The 17,089-nt window shown below is 46.3% G+C and overlaps 1 protein-coding gene across 5 annotated transcripts in view; it reads left to right on the top strand.

Annotated features, from left to right (window-relative positions):
* The first annotated feature begins 243 nt into the window (after positions 1–243).
* The window catches only part of pacs2 (phosphofurin acidic cluster sorting protein 2), a 52,901-nt gene continuing 36,055 nt past the window's right edge, over positions 244–17,089 (top strand). For all 5 annotated transcript variants that reach the window (XM_080513027.1, XM_080513029.1, XM_080513026.1 and 2 more), the window contains exon 1: positions 244–672. In XM_080513027.1, coding sequence (XP_080369153.1) covers positions 554–672 — 119 coding nt within the window. In that variant the 5' untranslated portion in view covers positions 244–553. The remainder of the gene's footprint in view (positions 673–17,089) is intronic.

Here is a 17,089-nt window from a genome sequence, read left to right as displayed (position 1 = left end):
CTATTGTCATTACTTATTCACTTGGAATTTTCTCAGATCCACCATGTGGCGGGTATTTTTAATCTCCAGGTATATATATTTTTTTTATTGTTTTCTCTCTGAGGGTTTAATTAATCTTATTTTGAATCCATGTTAACTGTCATATTGACCGGGGCGGGTCCGCGTGCCGCCGGTTGAAGCTCCCGCTCCGGTCGCCGAGTGTCGCTGTGTGGCACTAGTCGGCCGCCATACAGTACAGGAGCAGCGTGGTAGGCACAACACGCACGGCTCGGCTCGGCTCGGCTCGGCGCTCCGAGCTTGCCGCTCCGCTCCGCTGCAGTCCCTCCCCGGTCCAGAGGCCAGAGCAGCGACCCGCGCGGCCGGAACCATGAGCTCGTCCTGCGGCGTCCGCGTCCGCGTCGCACTGCCGTGAGCGCGTCGCAGCCGCTCCGGTGCTCCGGTGTCCCAGAGCCGCAGCAGCTCGGTGTCCGGACGGTCCCACCCGCACCCGCACCCGCACCCGTACCCGCATCACCCTCCTCAGCAGCAGCAGCAGCAGCGGAGGTCCGGGGCCATGGCGGAGAGAAGCGGCCGGCTGAGCTTCCCCGGCAGCGGGGCGCTCAACAGGCCGGTCCCCATGAACCTGTTCGCCACCTGGGAGGTCGACGGCTCGTCCCCGAACTGCGTCCCGAGGTGAGCGGCTGCGCGCGCGGCGCTGCGTCCCGGTAAACTTTGCGGTGTCGCTGCGGTGCGGTGCAGGCGGTGCGGTGCGGTGCGGTGCGGTGCGGTGCACTCCGGTACCGCTGCACCATCAGGCCGTGTCGACATGCCAGCAGGGTGCCCCTGCAGCGGCGCACCGACGCGGGGCCCTGCAGCTTCCTGCAGCTTCCACCTCAGCAGATCGTCCGTCAGAGGTCAGGGCTGCAGGGTGGTGCAAGGTGGTGCAGGGTGGTGCAGGGTGGTGCAAGGTGGTGCAGTGGTTTGACTCCAGGCTTCAGGGAAATCTTTCAAGGTGCAGTTTGCACGTTCTCCCTGTGCGCGTGCGGGTTTTTTCTTCTTCTTCCTCAGTTGACGAGCAGTGGTTGGAGCTCCTGCTTCACCCTGCTCCTGTGGGAGTTTGCATGTTGTTCTATATGTGCAGGTGGAGGCTGGTGCGTTTCTCCAGTGTCAACTGAAGCGAAAGTTCAGAGAATAGAGACTCTCCTTTCTCCGTCTGGTTCTCCTATATAAACTCATTCCAGCAAACCCTTTTTTTTTTATGCCAAAGCAACAAAAATATGAGATGCGTGATAAATGTATTTTTCTTTTTCCACTTTTTTTCATGTATTCTTTCATTTAGAAGCCGCCCCGGCCTGACATCTGGATTTGATTCTTCACTTTTAACATGATGAGTTTGGTTTTTAAATTGCAGGAGATAAAATGATTGATGGACGTTTGGCTCATTAGAGGCTTTAACACCTTCTGTCACGTAGATTCACACATGCAGGTTGGACGAGGTCAAACGTGCTTCTCAAAGGCCTCAAAGTTAGTTTTTTAAAATTTTGACGACCAATGTCCTTATCGATCGTCTAAAAACCTCCAAACAGAGAATTATTACAGCTGCAGTAATCTTACAGTGAAGCTTTATGATCTGGTAATTCCCAGGTAGCTGGAACTCGGCGCTCTTGTTTCCCCGTGTCCCTGTTTGAACCCACACGGGGACGTCCCCCCCCCCCCAAACCCCCCCCCCCCCCATTCCCCATTCCCCCGTCTTTCATTAATACGTTCATTGCTGCTGTCGCAGATGAGCAGATGAATAAATAATGAAGGCGATTATGAACCTCGTCTTCTTGATTTACTGCACAAACGTGTCTGAGTGACGGAGGGTGGCCATGAAGAACACCCTCCTCTTCTTCCTCCTCTTCCTCTTCTTCCTCCTCTTCCTCCTCCTCCTCCTCCTCTTCCTCTTCTTCCTTTCTTCCTCTCCCTCCTCCTCCTCCTTTTCCTCTTCCTCCTCCTCCTCTTCCTCCTCCTACTCTTCCGCTTCCTCCTCTTCCTCTTCTGTTTCCTCCTCTTCCTCTTCCTCTTCCTCTTTCTCCTCTTCCTCCTCCTCTTCCTCTTCCTCCTCTCCCTCCTCCTCTTCCTCTTCTTCCTCTTCTTCCTCCTCCTCTTCCTCTTCTTCCTTTCTTCCTCTCCCTCCTCCTCTTCTTCCTTTCTTCCTCTCCCTCCTCCTCCTCCACTTCCTCCTCTTCCTCTTCCTCTTCCTCCTCCTCCTACTCTTCCGCTTCCTCCTCCTCCACTTCCTCCTCCTCTTCCTCTTCCTCCTCTTCCTCCTCCTCCTCCTCTTTCTCCTCCACTTCCTCCTCCTCTTCCTCTTCCTCCTCTTCCTCCTCCTCCTCCACTTCCTCCTCCTCCTCCTCTTCCGCTTCCTCCTCTTCCTCTTCTGCTTCCTCTTCCTCCTCCTCTTCCTCTTCCACCTCCTCTTCCTCTTCCTCTTTCTCCTCCTCCTCTTTCTGCTCGAAGAGGAAGAGTTTTTATCAAACGTTGCACAGATCCACTCTCCTGATCAAACTCTCCCTGCGGTTCTATTTAGTTTGAGTCTAGACCGTCGCTGGACGAGGTTTGCAGAAGTGATTTGTGTTTCGATGTTCGTCCCTGAACACACTTTGTGCTTCAGCCTTGGCTGGAATCCTGCAGCTGAGCAGCAGCAGGAGGAGGAGGAGAAAAAATGCAGTAATTATTATGAGAATATGTGGGGAGAGTGTTGTGTTTTTTTTATTTCCTGCCTCTCCTCCTATCCTCTTAACGTAATACCTTCAGTGGGCATTAACGTCGCAGGGCTTTTAGCTGAAATGAGACTAATTCATCGGCGGGAGACAGAAGAGCCGCCATGTTATTCGGCAGAGTCGACGTTTAAGGGAGAAAAAAAAAAAAGTCTCGGACCTCGTGTTTCCATCAGCTGCTTCAGTTAACGTGGATTCTGAAGAGCCGAGTGTCACGTAGAGCCGTTTTTCTAGAAGCTCCTCATCGACCACCCGTCCGTCAGCGCCGGCTCACATCGACGCTAACCGGCCTGTCGGGTAGCTCCGTCACCGTGTGAAGCACTGAGCGTCTCCATGGCAACAGACGCTGACCTCCTCGAGGTGCCTCTCTCATCCGCTTTGATTATAAAAAAAAATTATCGCAGTTTTTTTGCGGGGGATTCATTCGGAAACCGTCCCCAAATCTAACCGATCGGTCGTTGGGTGATAATAAATCAGTCCTGGAAATTTCACGCAATTTGGGTGAGTATTTATTTATTTTTTGTGAAAAGTTGGTAAAATCCTTACATACAAACCAATAAATAAATAAATAAACACGTGTAGATGAACACGTAACCTTCTCTGGTGGCGGTAACTATTAAACACAGGAGATTAACGACCAATAACGTGTTAAAAGTTGGTAAATATATCATGAAGTCACAGACAAACGTGTGAATTGTTTTGTAGGAATGACATAATAAAATCTTTGAAGTTTTACTTTGATCTAAAGAGATTTTGAACGGAAAATAGCAACATCTAGAGGCAAAAAGACTCAAATTTACGCTTCGGGTTCGAAGCGTTTCGTTCATTTACGTCCTTTTTTATTTAATTCCTGTAAAGCTTCACACAAGTTGACGAGAGCATCGTGTTACATGAACGTATGTGTGTAGCAGCGCAGAGTACGAGAGAAGGAAGTTGTTTACACTTCAAAACTTACCGAAAAGTCAAACCGAAGGGAGTTCGACAATAAGCAAAGACGTCTAATTCTGAAAATGTTAAATTTACGATCCTGCACACACACGCTGATCCCGCTGCCTGACTACGTCACCCGGGGCTCGGCGGGCTTTTACTTTGAAGCGTCATCACTTCTCTCCTTCCTTCATGCTTCCATCAGTCCTGGTCGCCATGGCGCCCAGGTCTCCGAGGCCGCCAGGATTACAGAAGTGCTGCCTCAGCGCCAAGCTCACGTCGCCGACACACTTGATAATCGTCCTGCTATGGACTGATAATTGCTTGTAAAAATCCAGATGTTAAATTTAAATTGAAGTGGGACTCGGTTCTCATGGGGAGGAAGGAGGTGGAGGAGGTGGGGGGAGGGGGGATTTTCACACCTTCATTTAGTTTGGTTGAACTTTTAAAAATCTCATCAAACTGCCTGGAAATCGTCACGCAGTTACACTGGCTGCTCACTTGGGGGCGCTGTCGCCCCGAAACAAACTAGAGAGAAGGGAGAAAAGAAACACGGCTCATTTGATTGGTCCAGACTGAAAGTCCTGCTGCTTTAGCCCGTGGTGGCTAGGCTAGTTAGCTCATGGCTAATGGGAGCCAGAAAGTAGTTTTCAGACCAGATATCCATGAGTCTTCCTCGCTACTTCCTCCTCGCTACTTCTTCCTCGCTACTTCCTCCTCGTTACTTCTTCCTTGCTACTTCCTCTTCGCTACTTCCTCCTCGCTACTTCCTCCTCGCTACTTCTTCCTCGCTACTTCCTCCTCGCTACTTCTTCCTCGCTACTTCCTCCTCGTTACTTCTTCCTTGCTACTTCCTCTTCGCTACTTCCTCCTCGCTACTTCCTCCTCGCTACTTCCTCCTCGCTACTTCCTCCTCGCTACTTCCTCCTCGCTACTTCCTCCTCGCTACTTCTTCCTCGCTACTTCTTCCTCACTACTTCCTCCTCGCTACTTCTTCCTCGCTACTTCCTCCTCGTTACTTCTTCCTTGCTACTTCCTCTTCGCTACTTCCTCCTCGCTACTTCCTCCTCGCTACTTCTTCCTCGCTACTTCCTCCTCGTTACTTCTTCCTTGCTACTTCCTCTTCGCTACTTCCTCCTCGCTACTTCCTCCTCGCTACTTCCTCCTCGCTACTTCTTCCTCGCTACTTCTTCCTCACTACTTCCTCCTCGCTACTTCCTCCTCGCTACTTCCTCCTCGCTACTTCCTCCTCGCTACTTCTTCCTTGCTACTTCCTCTTCGCTACTTCTTCCTCGCTACTTCCTCCTCGCTACTTCTTCCTCGCTACTTCCTCTTCGCTACTTCTTCCTCGCTACTTCCTCCTCGCTACTTCTTCCTCGCTACTTCCTCCTCGCTACTTCTTCCTCGCTACTTCCTCCTCACTACTTCCTCTTCACTACTTCTTCCTCACTACTTCCTCCTCGCTACTTCCGGGACGTCTTCGGGACAGCGCTTTGGAACATGATGTCCCGTTTCCACAGAAACGGGACATCATGTTCCAAAGAGCTGACGTCTGCGCCGCTGCGTGAAAAGCTCCGCGGTCCGGCATTCCTCAAGTGCGCTCCGGTTGCATTTCTGCCCGTCGGCCCACGGGGCGTGAGGCCGGGCGCCGCCGGCGACGGGGCCATCCCGGGAGACAGAGCCGGGATTGAACGGAGCCCCGGCGCGAGCAGCTGGAGCCAGTAGGCCGTCATATTTGGGCCCGTCGGAGGCGAGACTGCTGAGACGTCGCTTTGAGTCGCGGGGAGACACTCGGCCCTTTGTGCCCCCGGCCGCCCGGGACGGTCGCACCGCGGGAATTTAGAGTGGGACGGGCGAGGGGCCGTTAAATCCCCCCATTGTCTTTCATGCCGTTCCCTTTGTTTGCCCTCGCCGTCCCGCTCTGTACCAACGTTTGTGAGCGTGAAGAAGACGAGGCGCAGGGATGCTTTGAACCGGGGGCGGGTTCCAAAGTGCTGGACAAGAATACCCCTGGGGGGGGAGGTGGGGGGGGTATAGCTCTTCCATGTGGAGGAGGTGATGTAAGAAGGGCCACTAGTAAGATAAGGGCCTGTTAGATTGTACAGTTGCTGAACGACAGCACCAACTAGTGGCCTGGCAGGCAAACTGCAGTGTTTTCTGCATCATTTTCCAAATGTTGGCACCTGGAAGTGGAATTTTTACTGGAATTGGAAATGCAAAAATGTGCAGTTTCTTGTCGGTCGATGGTGTGTGTGTGTGTGTGTGTGTGTGTGTGTGTGTGTGTGTGTGTGTGTGTGTTGACGTCAGCCAGCCGCAACCTCACACCGGACCCAGCGGTGTGGAAGATGGACGAGTTGCGTTATTTACAAAAAAATGCGCCAGACGGTGAATTTTCGCCGCTGAAACGACTTTATAAGCCGTCGATTAATGTTTTTTTTTTTGTTGTTTTTTTCCTTTTCCCTGAAATCCCGTTGTGAGACGTCGACGTGCACGAAACCACAGACCAGGTCGTGTCCGTCTTGTTTTTCCTCAAGCGAATCTGCTGCCATGTTTTTTTTTCCAACGTTAAGGGGTTTTTGTTATGTAAGACCCCGCCCTCCCTGTCGCCCTCTACCCCGGTGCTGCTGATGCAGCTCGTTCCTGGAGGACGGACGGGCCGGGAAGAGAAAGGGCAGTCGCCTCCTTGCTCAGCACACACACACACACACACACACACACACACACACACACACACACACACACACACACACACACACACACACACACACACACTGGAGATGCTCTGTGACTGCAGGTCGATCCGCTCGGCCTCCAGCTGACTTCCCTCACGCCTCACTGCATGCTTTTTTTTTTTTTTTTTTTGTACATTATCACAATATTTCTCCCCTACAGACACGATCGGCTGCTCAGGAACCCGTGTTGGTCGGATCAGTGTCGTCTGTGTTCAGCAGAGCGACACGTCAGTCTGCACAGGAAGTCGTTCACGTTGAAACGGGAAGGAAAAGACTAAGAGTGTAACGTCACCGTCGATCCCACAGAGGATATAATGAACACACTTCCTCCTCGCTACTTCCTCCTCGCTACTTCCTCCTCGCTACTTCCTCCTCGCTACTTCTTCCTCCTCGCTACTTCCTCCTCGCTACTTCTTCCTCGCTACTTCCTCCTCGCTACTTCCTCCTCGCTACTTCCTCCTCGCTACTTCTTCCTCCTCGCTACTTCCTCCTCGCTACTTCTTCTTCCTCGCTACTTCCTCCTCGCTACTTCCTCCTCGCTACTTCTTCCTCCTCGCTACTTCCTCCTCGCTACTTCTTCTTCCTCGCTACTTCCTCCTCGCTACTTCCTCCTCCTCGCTACTTCCTCCTCGCTACTTCTTCCTCCTCGCTACTTCCTCCTCGCTACTTCTTCTTCCTCTCTGCTTCCTCCTCTCTGCTTCCTCCTCGCTACTTCCTCCTCGCTACTTCTTCCTCCTCGCTACTTCCTCCTCGCTACTTCCTTCTCGCTACTTCTTCTTCCTCGCTACTTCCTCCTCGCTACTTCCTCCTCGCTACTTCTTCCTCCTCGCTACTTCCTCCTCTCTGCTTCCTCCTCTCTGCTTCCTCCTCGCTACTTCTTCCTCCTCGCTACTTCCTCCTCGCTACTTCTTCTTCCTCTCTGCTTCCTCCTCTCTGCTTCCTCCTCGCTACTTCCTCCTCGCTACTTCTTCCTCCTCGCTACTTCCTCCTCGCTACTTCCTTCTCGCTACTTCTTCTTCCTCGCAACGTCTTCCTCGCTACTTCTTCCTCCCTACTTCTTCCTCACTACTTCCTCCTCACTACTTCTTCCTCACTACTTCCTCCTCACTACTTCTTCCTCACTACTTCCTCCTTGCTACTTCTTCTTCCTCACTACTTCTTCCTCGCTACTTCCTCCTCGCTACTTCCTCCTCGCTACTTCCTTCTCGCTACTTCTTCTTCCTCGCTACTTCCTCCTCGTTACTTCTTCCTCGCTACTTCTTCCTCACTACTTCCTCCTCGCTACTTCTTCCTCACTACTTCTTCCTCGCTACTTCCTCCTCGCTACTTCTTCCTCACTACTTCTTCCTCGCTACTTCCTCCTCGCTACTTCCTTCTCGCTACTTCTTCCTCCTCGCTACTTCTTCCTCACTACTTCCTCCTCGCTACTTCTTCCTCACTACTTCCTCCTCACTACTTCTTCCTCACTACTTCCTCCTTGCTACTTCTTCCTCCTCACTACTTCTTCCTCGCTACTACTTCTATCTACTACTACTCACTTAACTTCCCTCAACCTGGCGTCAAGACGATCGCAGCTGGACTTTAAATTAAGCGTGTCACCGGCGCTAAAGGTCAGGTCACAATAATAATGACGATAAGCAGCCGGAACCACGACTCATTGCTTTTGCAGCGCTCCTTATGTAACCGTGACGACGCTCCTTTCAGTCCCGCCTGGTTTGTTTAACCCAAATCCACTAATAGATCAATTCAACTCTCGCTCGTGTGAAACTGTTTGTTTTTATCTTTACCTGTGATTGTCTGGAGGCGACCTTGTTTCCAAAATGCGGCCGGAATCGTTGAAAAACGAGCGAGGTGGTGAAAAGACGGAGAAAGAGAGAGAGAGAGTAGGAAACGTGTCAAAACTCGTTGCCAGATGTTGATGAGATTATTTGAAAAGGCTAAAAGGAAATGTTCTATTTGTGGGGCTCGGTGTGCTTTGTCATCAACTGTGTCTGAATAAAATGTCCCCGGGTTCCTTTGTGGTCCAGATTAACGTGCGACAAGAACATTTATAACTGTTCAAAGCTGTTACTCGTCTGGCTTCGTTCTGGGCATGAGAGCAAACATTTAAAGTGAAAGTGAAATTTAATCTCGTTTCGTCACATGAATGCACAGGAAATGAAAAAAAAAAAAAAAGGAGGATTCCCACCGGCTGAAATGATGTGAAATCCCGGCGATGCAGCAGCTTTATGATCAACCGGCAGGATTACAGTTACTGTTGTTTTCTATTTAACTAACTTAATCTTTATCACTACTTTATCTAACGTAAAGCAGCACAAAATATACTGAGGACATTTGTAAATGATTCAGTTAAACCTTTGGATAAATACATTTTTAATATAATACTTAAATAAACGTAGAATGAGATTTGGAGATAAAAGATTAGTTCCATTTTATATATATATATATTACATTTATTGAATCATTTTGACAGTTTATATTTGCAAGTGATTAAAAAAAAGTTACCATATATAAATGTACAAATAAAGAATACATGTATTATTATGCACACGAATAATAGTAGTTGTGTATTGTATATTTACATCTGGCACTTGATGGTGTTGTCATCGTCTTCATCATCATCATTATCATCATCATCATTCCTGGGTTCTTCCTCAGTGTGTTTCCTTCCCATTGATTTTCTGACGTCTTGATTTGTTCCTTTACTCTCGTGTTGATTATTTTTGATGTGTAGAAAATGTGATTTCCTCCACCGGGCTGCGTTATTGGTTCTCACTGCGGTCAAATATCCTGTGTGTGTGTGTGTGTGTGTGTGTGTGTGTGTGTGTGTGTGTGTGTGTGTGTGTGTGTGTGTGTGTGTGTGTGTGTGTGTGTGTGTGTGTGTGTGTGTGTGTGTCACTTTTATTTTTACTCTGTTTAAATCATATCGAAATATATAACAAGCGCACAATTTTACTTGTCCAAAACACCTTATAAGCACATTTTTACAGAATTCGAGTGGAAAATACAAGATTTTATCGCAAATTTGCAAAATATATGACAATATTCTATTACAAATGTCTTCTAACAAGTAAAGACAGGATCTCGTAAACTTTGTACCACGTCGGGGCTGAAATAATAAAAGCATGGTGGCGGTATCATCATGCTGATCTGGGTAAAATTGAACGACTGAAACCGACGGAGTTTGAGTCCCGCCCACTAGGTGGCGCTGTGTTTTGAGTCATACAACCAACGCACGCATGTAGAGAGCAGTACGACGTCGTAGAGGCTCAACTAGCGTCATAGGAATCGTGTCTCCACTTATGCAGACGATGTCGTGGTAAATGTACGACGTCCCTCAGTCACTCTGGGATTCTCCGTTTGTTATTGTTTGTTTTTATTATTCGGTCTGCTCGCACTGACACTGTCTACGACGACTGTAGCGCACATCTGCTGTCCTCTGGGGGGCGCTGTCGTTCACAAGCAGATTTCAGAACGGAGGTGAAAGTTTGGTGACCGATGTTCTTGATGGACACGTCGGAAAGTTTTTTATCCCCCAATAAGTGGTACTTACTTACTTTATATGAACTTCTATTGAAAGAAAATCTATTTGAACTCGTCTATTTTCGACAAGGGCGACCATATATTTTCTGAAAATACATAACCTTTTCAACTTGGTCGCTTTTAGAAATTATAGCGGAAATATTACACATATTAAACATTTACCGACCAGAGCCTTGCCGTCAAGATTACATTACTTGTGGAGCTGTAAAATATCGGCGGTGGTATTTAGAGCAAGTTAAATTAAGTTATATCCTGAGTTGTGTGCAGGTCTTTTTTTACATTGACCTTGACCTTGACTTGACCTTTTAAATAACTAAATGAATTCCCCCCCATTACAAATAACCTTTAAGTAGACATTGAAAATGTACGCTGCGCTATTGCAATTCTACATTTTCACAGTTTTTTTCCCCCCCGAAATTTCTCGATCTTTGCCGAGCTGTAATGTCTAAAAGCGACCAAGTCGAGATCGCGAGCGTTCAGAAACTATTCGGCGGCGTTGGCCCGCCCAGACGGTCCCACTGAACCCGATGTCGCCTCAGCAGCTCGACAAACCTGACGACACGTTGTGATAATGAATCTGCGGGGACGTCTAATATTTTCCTTCACGCTCTGCCGTCTCTCTCGTCTCTCGCCGGTTCCAGTCAACAGACCAAATCTGGACTCGTCTCTTGCAGCAGCAGCCAGTTGCTCTCCCCCCCCCCCCCCCCCCACCATTCCTTCCTTCCTTTCTTACGGAGGCTTAAAAGAACTTTCTCTGAATCGGAGGAGAAATGTAGGTCAGGTTCCTTGCGGCCCGGGAGGGGAGCTTAAGGAGGTTTAGCATATTGTAGTAATTAGGAAAAGCTGCCGCGCCACGTCTGGCATCCCGGCGCTCCTGGGTGGCTGAGTCATACGACCTGCTGGGCGTTTCCGTACAACCCCCCCCCCCCCCCCCCCCCCCCAAACCCCCCCTCCCACCCCAGGACATTTTTGGCCGGACAGGCGGAACGCAGTAAGCGAGTCATTACAGGAATAAGCGTATAAACGTGAACCTCCTGGTCACTGGAGTTTCAATAAAGGGGAATAAGTGACTCAAGTCACCCGCCTCAGTCTGATCCCCCCCCCCCCCCCCGCCCCCGTTAGCCGAGTTTACCCATATTTGGTGAATGACCTGTCGGTAAAACGCAGTTTCACTCTCTTTAATCCGTCGTCATTTGAGCAGACAGTGGCTGTTAGAAGCTTCAGCTGTGGCTTAACAGAATAGAAGGTTTAAAAAAAACCCAAAAAGGTTTATGTGGTGATATTTGAAGTATTTTGTGCCGATTCCAGCTGAGCCGCTTTTTAAAAAGTGGTCAGAAAACATGGAGCTCGTCGTCCAGATGGGGACCGTTACTCACTTTCTGTGCCGATTTTCACTTTAAGAGCTTCAAATATGTTCAAACGAGAGACGAGTTGAAACTACAAATTTCACTCATCCCGGCTTCTTAACGTTGTTTAAGTGCAGCTTCATTCAACCGAGGTTAATACAGTGACTAACAGCTGGAACTCCTGACAGTTGCCATGGAAACCTTTGACTCTAGCGTTCGGGTCACCGTGCTCGTTTCCACGGCGACGTTCACAGTAGTGTCAATTTGCAGTATTTTAAAAACATTTTTTTTAACATAGCAGGTCACATTTGTTTGAATATAAGTTCCATGTGAGTCCAGAGGGAAACGTGTTCCCAGCGTGTACACAGAGACGACGTCATGTCGTTGTTTTATTTTGTTTGTTTGTTTGTTTTGTTTGTCCTCAGGTGTGTTTGTGATCCGAGTCGCCGACACGACGAGTATTATTACTTTCCGCTGAAGTATTCTGGCTTTAAAAGCCAAAAATCATACCAAAGTTTGAATTTAACAAACTGAATCTGTGTGAAGAGGAATTGGGAAGTGACTTTTTAAAAGGGTAAAGGCTCAGTAGAAACACGCGAGTCCTCATCCAAGATGGCAGCCACGCACGTCATGGTTTTAAGGCAGAGAATCTTGTGTTTTGGGTGTCCGTCCCAAAAATCTGTGTCTTCAGTATTATTACTTTCTGCTGAAGTATTCTGGCTTTAAAAGCCAAAAATCATACTAAAGTTTGAATTTAACGAACTGAATCGTGTGAAGAGGAATTGGGAAGTGACTTTTTAAAAGCGTAACAACTGCCTTTCTCAGTAGGAACACTCGAGTCCTCATCCAAGATGGCGGCCACGCACGTCATGGTTTTAAGGCAGAGAATCTGTGTTTTGGGTGTCCGTCCGTTAAAAAAAGAAAGATAGATCCATAGAGTTAGACCATAAATGGTTCATTCTAATGCATTCTGGACGACGAAATACCACATTGTGACATGTAGAATTTGCTTTTTAACTGTAATATATTTCCTTTTCGCCTTGACATTTTTGCTGATGCATCCTTTTTACTTAATTGTTTTTTTAAATTAATTTAAAGTAATAGTTTCTTTTCATCGGTGATGCTTTTGGAAACGAGATTGCTCACAGGTGCGTCGAATTAGCCTGTGTGGATTCTGCTGATCGGTTCCTCAAACGAACCAATCAGAGGCCACCTCTCAAAAGGTTTGTACCGCATGGTGTCAGTTGACCAATCACGTTGCTCGTCAGTTGTGAGTCGTGGACTCGAGCCGACGATTCGCAATATTTTGGAGAGAAAAAAAAGATGAATCCAGGACACAATTGTACACATATTTTAGAGGCTGCTGTTTTGTCGGCCGTCTTTTCTGAAAAATCGACCGTCCAAAAATAATAAAAGTATTAAAAAAACGCGATGCACAGACGTTGATGCGTCGTTTTCTTTGTTGTGACTGCAGAGTTGATTCTGTCTATATCTACTCAGGCCAACTTTATTTGGGGGAGGATTGCAAAACATTGCGAATCCATTATGCGGAACGCTTCAGGCCGTCCGAAGAGTTTGTTTACTCCGTTTATTTCTTTTTTCTTTTTTTAAAGTCTCTTTACTTTGACGTCATGAAACAAAACTGGCGACGGCGTTCTGCTTGCATCAGAGCAGATGCTTTTTTTGTACGGCTTCTCTGTAAAGCCATGGAAACTCTCATCATTTGACGTCTGCAGGCATAAATATGAGACTAAATCCCGCCAGTGTTGTATCGGGAGGGGGAGAATGCGGCGCTCCGTCCCGAGGCGCTCCGGGGGCCACGGATCGTCGCCTGTTTTTTTTAAAAAACAAATTAGATTCTGCACACTTTTGGCTGCCGAGCATAAAAACGTGGACTCGGCTGTGTTTGTTTCTCTGCCGTTCCGCGTCGGCTGATCCGCCCGCGGACTTTTAACCTGCATCCCGGCCTTTTCCTCCCGCCGTCTCGTTTGACGCTTGTTTACTCGCAGGGAAGCTCGTTTAACGACACAGAGTGCAAACTTCTCCACGGAGATAAAAAAACAAACAAAAAAAGGAGCTTTTTAGAGATTAAGTTATCAACGTTGAGCAGCGGGTGTGTGTCCGTGTGCAAACTTCAGACAAATCTCGGCTTCATGATTAGAGGGAATAAAGGAGGTGCATGATAATGTTGCTCAAATAAATAAATATTTAATTTACATAATAATAAAAAAAAAAAAACGTCTTTCAAGGGGGAGATGGAAGATTAGGACACATCTAATATAAACCAGTGGTTTTGTTGGACTGACCTTCAGTGAAGCTGAGCTACAAGAATCCAACTTTACCCCTAAAGCAACACAAACAAACTAAACAATTAAGAAAAGCAGAGATTTCACAGGCGAGGCTCAATATGATGGCCTGAAAGGGTTAAACACACCTCGGTGTAGATTCATACAACACATACTGGGAAGTTGTATTAACGCTGATTTACATCTTCATCTTTTCAGGCTGCGATAATTCAATAAAAAAAAAGCCATTTTGACGTTCCCCACGACTCCCAATACCAGAATTATTCAAATAGTTGTGACTGTAGAAAAGCTCCGTCGTCGTAAAACACCCGGCAGGTTCGGTTTCAGAGGGTTAAAGCGTCTGGATGATGTATAAGGAGAACGAGAGTCAACAGTTGGTGTTACACGTCAGCCGGTCTTCAGGACGCCGTATCTCGCCGTTTATAATGAAAGTCTATTTATAGCGCACGAAGGCTGCGGCTGGGATTGTTCGTCCTCCTGCAGGAATCTGGAGCCTCCATCTAATCGGCCCGAAGCCTGAAGGTGTCCTGCTGCTCCGCCACACCTCCACTACTTCTTATCTTCCCTCTCTCTCTCATTTCATTTTTCCTCTGGATGTCTGCAGGTACTCAGAACTCATAAACCGGCGTCGCTCCTCCAGAGCGAGACGGTTGCACTTCAGGGTTCCCGGAGAATTTAATCTGATCACAACTGACTTCATGTGGCTAAAAGTCGTGAGAAAAGACCTAATAAAAGTTTATTACTTAACCTAAGGAGGCCGTTTCTAATTTATATATTTTTTAATCTCTTTAGCGTCATATTTCTTTCTTTTTTTTTAAACTTTTTTTTTAATTCAAGGTAGCGCCGATAAACAATACAAAACAATAAACAATTCCAAAGATGTATGAAAATGAACAATACATTCTATATACAATAATAATACAAACAAGTGCTGCCTCAAATACTATTTACATAATGCGTGTGTGTGTGTGTGTGTGTGTGTGTGTGCTTGTATATGAAATACTAAGTGTGACTTGGTTCTGTTTTATGTAGGAAACAGAGGAGAAAGGAAATAGTTTGTATAGAAACATAGAAAGGAGCAAAAGAGAAAAAAAAGTGAAATTATCCATTTTGTAGAAATTGAATGAGTTTGTTTTAGAATTGAAGGTTCTATTGTCATAAATTCAGGGAGTGTTGACTTGTTACTCCGTAATTATATAGTCAGACAGCAGATTCTTCCATTGATGTTTAACTGATATTATTTTTTGATTTCCAGTGTGTGAGTGTGGTTGTCTTGGCGACGGTTCGGGATACAAGCAGTAGTTTGGTATGTGGTAGTCGTTGAGATAGCGTCCTATTTCTGACGCGACACTTTACAAGCCACCGTTTTGCTCTTCTGCTTCATTTGTGTCTTTAAATTCAGAAACTTTAGACCCGTCGATCCTCAGGAAACAGAATTATCCAGCAGGTATTCAGGCTCTTTTATATTCAAGTCAATACGTCTTAGAAATGACAGAATTCAAGAGTCTCGGGGGAAATGATATCACTGTGCAATGAGTAGCTCTTGTTCTGTACACATTAAACAAGTTAATAGTTATTTAGCTGCACCACGACGGACGGACGTTTCTGAAGAAGGAAGCGATAAACTAGAAATAACAGGAAAACTGTGATGCTGAGTTATTTGACTTGTTTTCACGATTTCACACCCAAACAGAAGAAACATGACGACTGTAAGGACTCGTGATTTTATTTATGGTCTCTGTCCCGTTTGAATATTGAAAAAAATATTAATTTTGAAGGTTTTAACTTCTATTTTGAAAAATGTCAGGGCTTTTATTTTGAAAGCCAACTAAACTCTAATCGAGCTCATCCCTAAATATAAATTTTTGAGGGTTTTGCAGTCATTTTTGAATCAACAGGGACTTTTATTTTGAAAGCCACCTCATCTCTAGCCTAGATAAACACTTAATATCCATTTTGAAGTCCAGATTCTAAGTTGTGAAAAACAAAGACTTTTATTTTGAAGGTGTTTGGGGCTTTTAATGGGAAAGTCAGTCTGTGCAGGTTAAATGAAGACCGTGAGCGATTGTGATTTTATTTACGTCGACTGAAACTGAATCAACGGCGCCGCTAAAACGAGATTCTAGAATTTGTTTCTATAATCTTCAATGTCTCTGGAGACCGAAAAAACTTATTTCTGCTTCTATTGTCTTAAAAAAACAAACAAATAAAGGCGTGTTCTCCCCTTTGAAATACATTTAAACGGTGCTTCGTATTGACGACGACGTGTCTTCACGGCGACGACGCTGCCGACGAGCGCGAGGCGAATTAAGAGGCGGAACAAAGAGGAGGAGGAGGAGGAGGAGGAGGAGGAGGAGGAGGCGTCTGATCTGATCTGAGGCTTTGTCTCGGGCTGCACGCCGCCACCCGGTGGCCTAATGGTTTCTTCTATTAATAAAAGATTAGCAGTCAATTCTGGGCGTGACGACTGACGACTCTTCTGCTTTTACACACTTAATTTTCTTTTTATGCAAAAAGTTGGAGTTTCAACGTGAAAAAAAACCAACCAGATTTACAAAGTTTAATTTTTTAAAAGATTTTGTGAAACTCGCTGCTTTTTCGCTTACGGTTTCTTCTTTTTTCTTTTTTTTTCTTTTTTTTTTATGTTTTCAATTCCATTCATTACATTTTCTACGGTTCCTTTACAGATGTGCTGCATTTTTAATTTTTTTTTATTATTACTTGTTTCTTCCAATCTGATTTATTCAGCTGCCGGCTTCATGTTATTTTTCTTGTCTTTTCTTTATTATTATTATTATTGTTATTATTATTTTTGTGGTTTTTGAGGCGTTCTTTACGCTCCGGCCTCCTGGGAGTTTTCTTCTTGAAGCTTTGCTCGGTTTCTTCTTGTGCTCATTATTGTCCTGCTGTGCAAATTAAAAATTTAAATCCTCTCTCACACACACACACACACACACACACACACACACACACACACACACACACACACACACACACACACACACACACACACACACACTCATGCTGACAAACTACGACTTGTTTACACCAAAACCCAGCGCAAGAAATCTAAAGTGAACATGCAGCCGATGCTTTTTCATTTAATTTTTTTTCATTTTCTTCATTTTTCCTTCTGCTCTTCATAAAAATCCCACGTCTCCTTTGTGCTTTCATTTCTTTCTCCACGTTCAGGCTTCTTTTAATGAGGTTTCCTCCTTTAGAGCCAATTAGGACATACCAGCGGTGCTGCAGTCTTTCCCTCCATGAGGTGGAGATGATTAAAAAAAAGAAAAAAAGGGTGGAGAGGTGCTCTCTGAGCGCTGGTTCCTCCTCCTCCACCTCCACCAGTAATGACTTTCCTGTGTTCTGCAGCTCAAACCAGCGTTTTACAAAAGATGTGAGGAGACCAGAGTAGAGCTGCAGCTGTGTACGTATATATTGATATAAATATATATATATATTCCTTTCTCCTGCTGCTCCGCCGGCGTCGCAGC

This window comes from Blennius ocellaris (genome assembly GCF_963422515.1).
Source record: "Blennius ocellaris genome assembly, chromosome: 17".
Taxonomy (NCBI): Eukaryota; Metazoa; Chordata; class Actinopteri; order Blenniiformes; family Blenniidae; genus Blennius; species Blennius ocellaris.
Note: the sequence above shows the minus strand (reverse complement) of the source record. Positions and strands in the feature narration are given on the sequence as shown.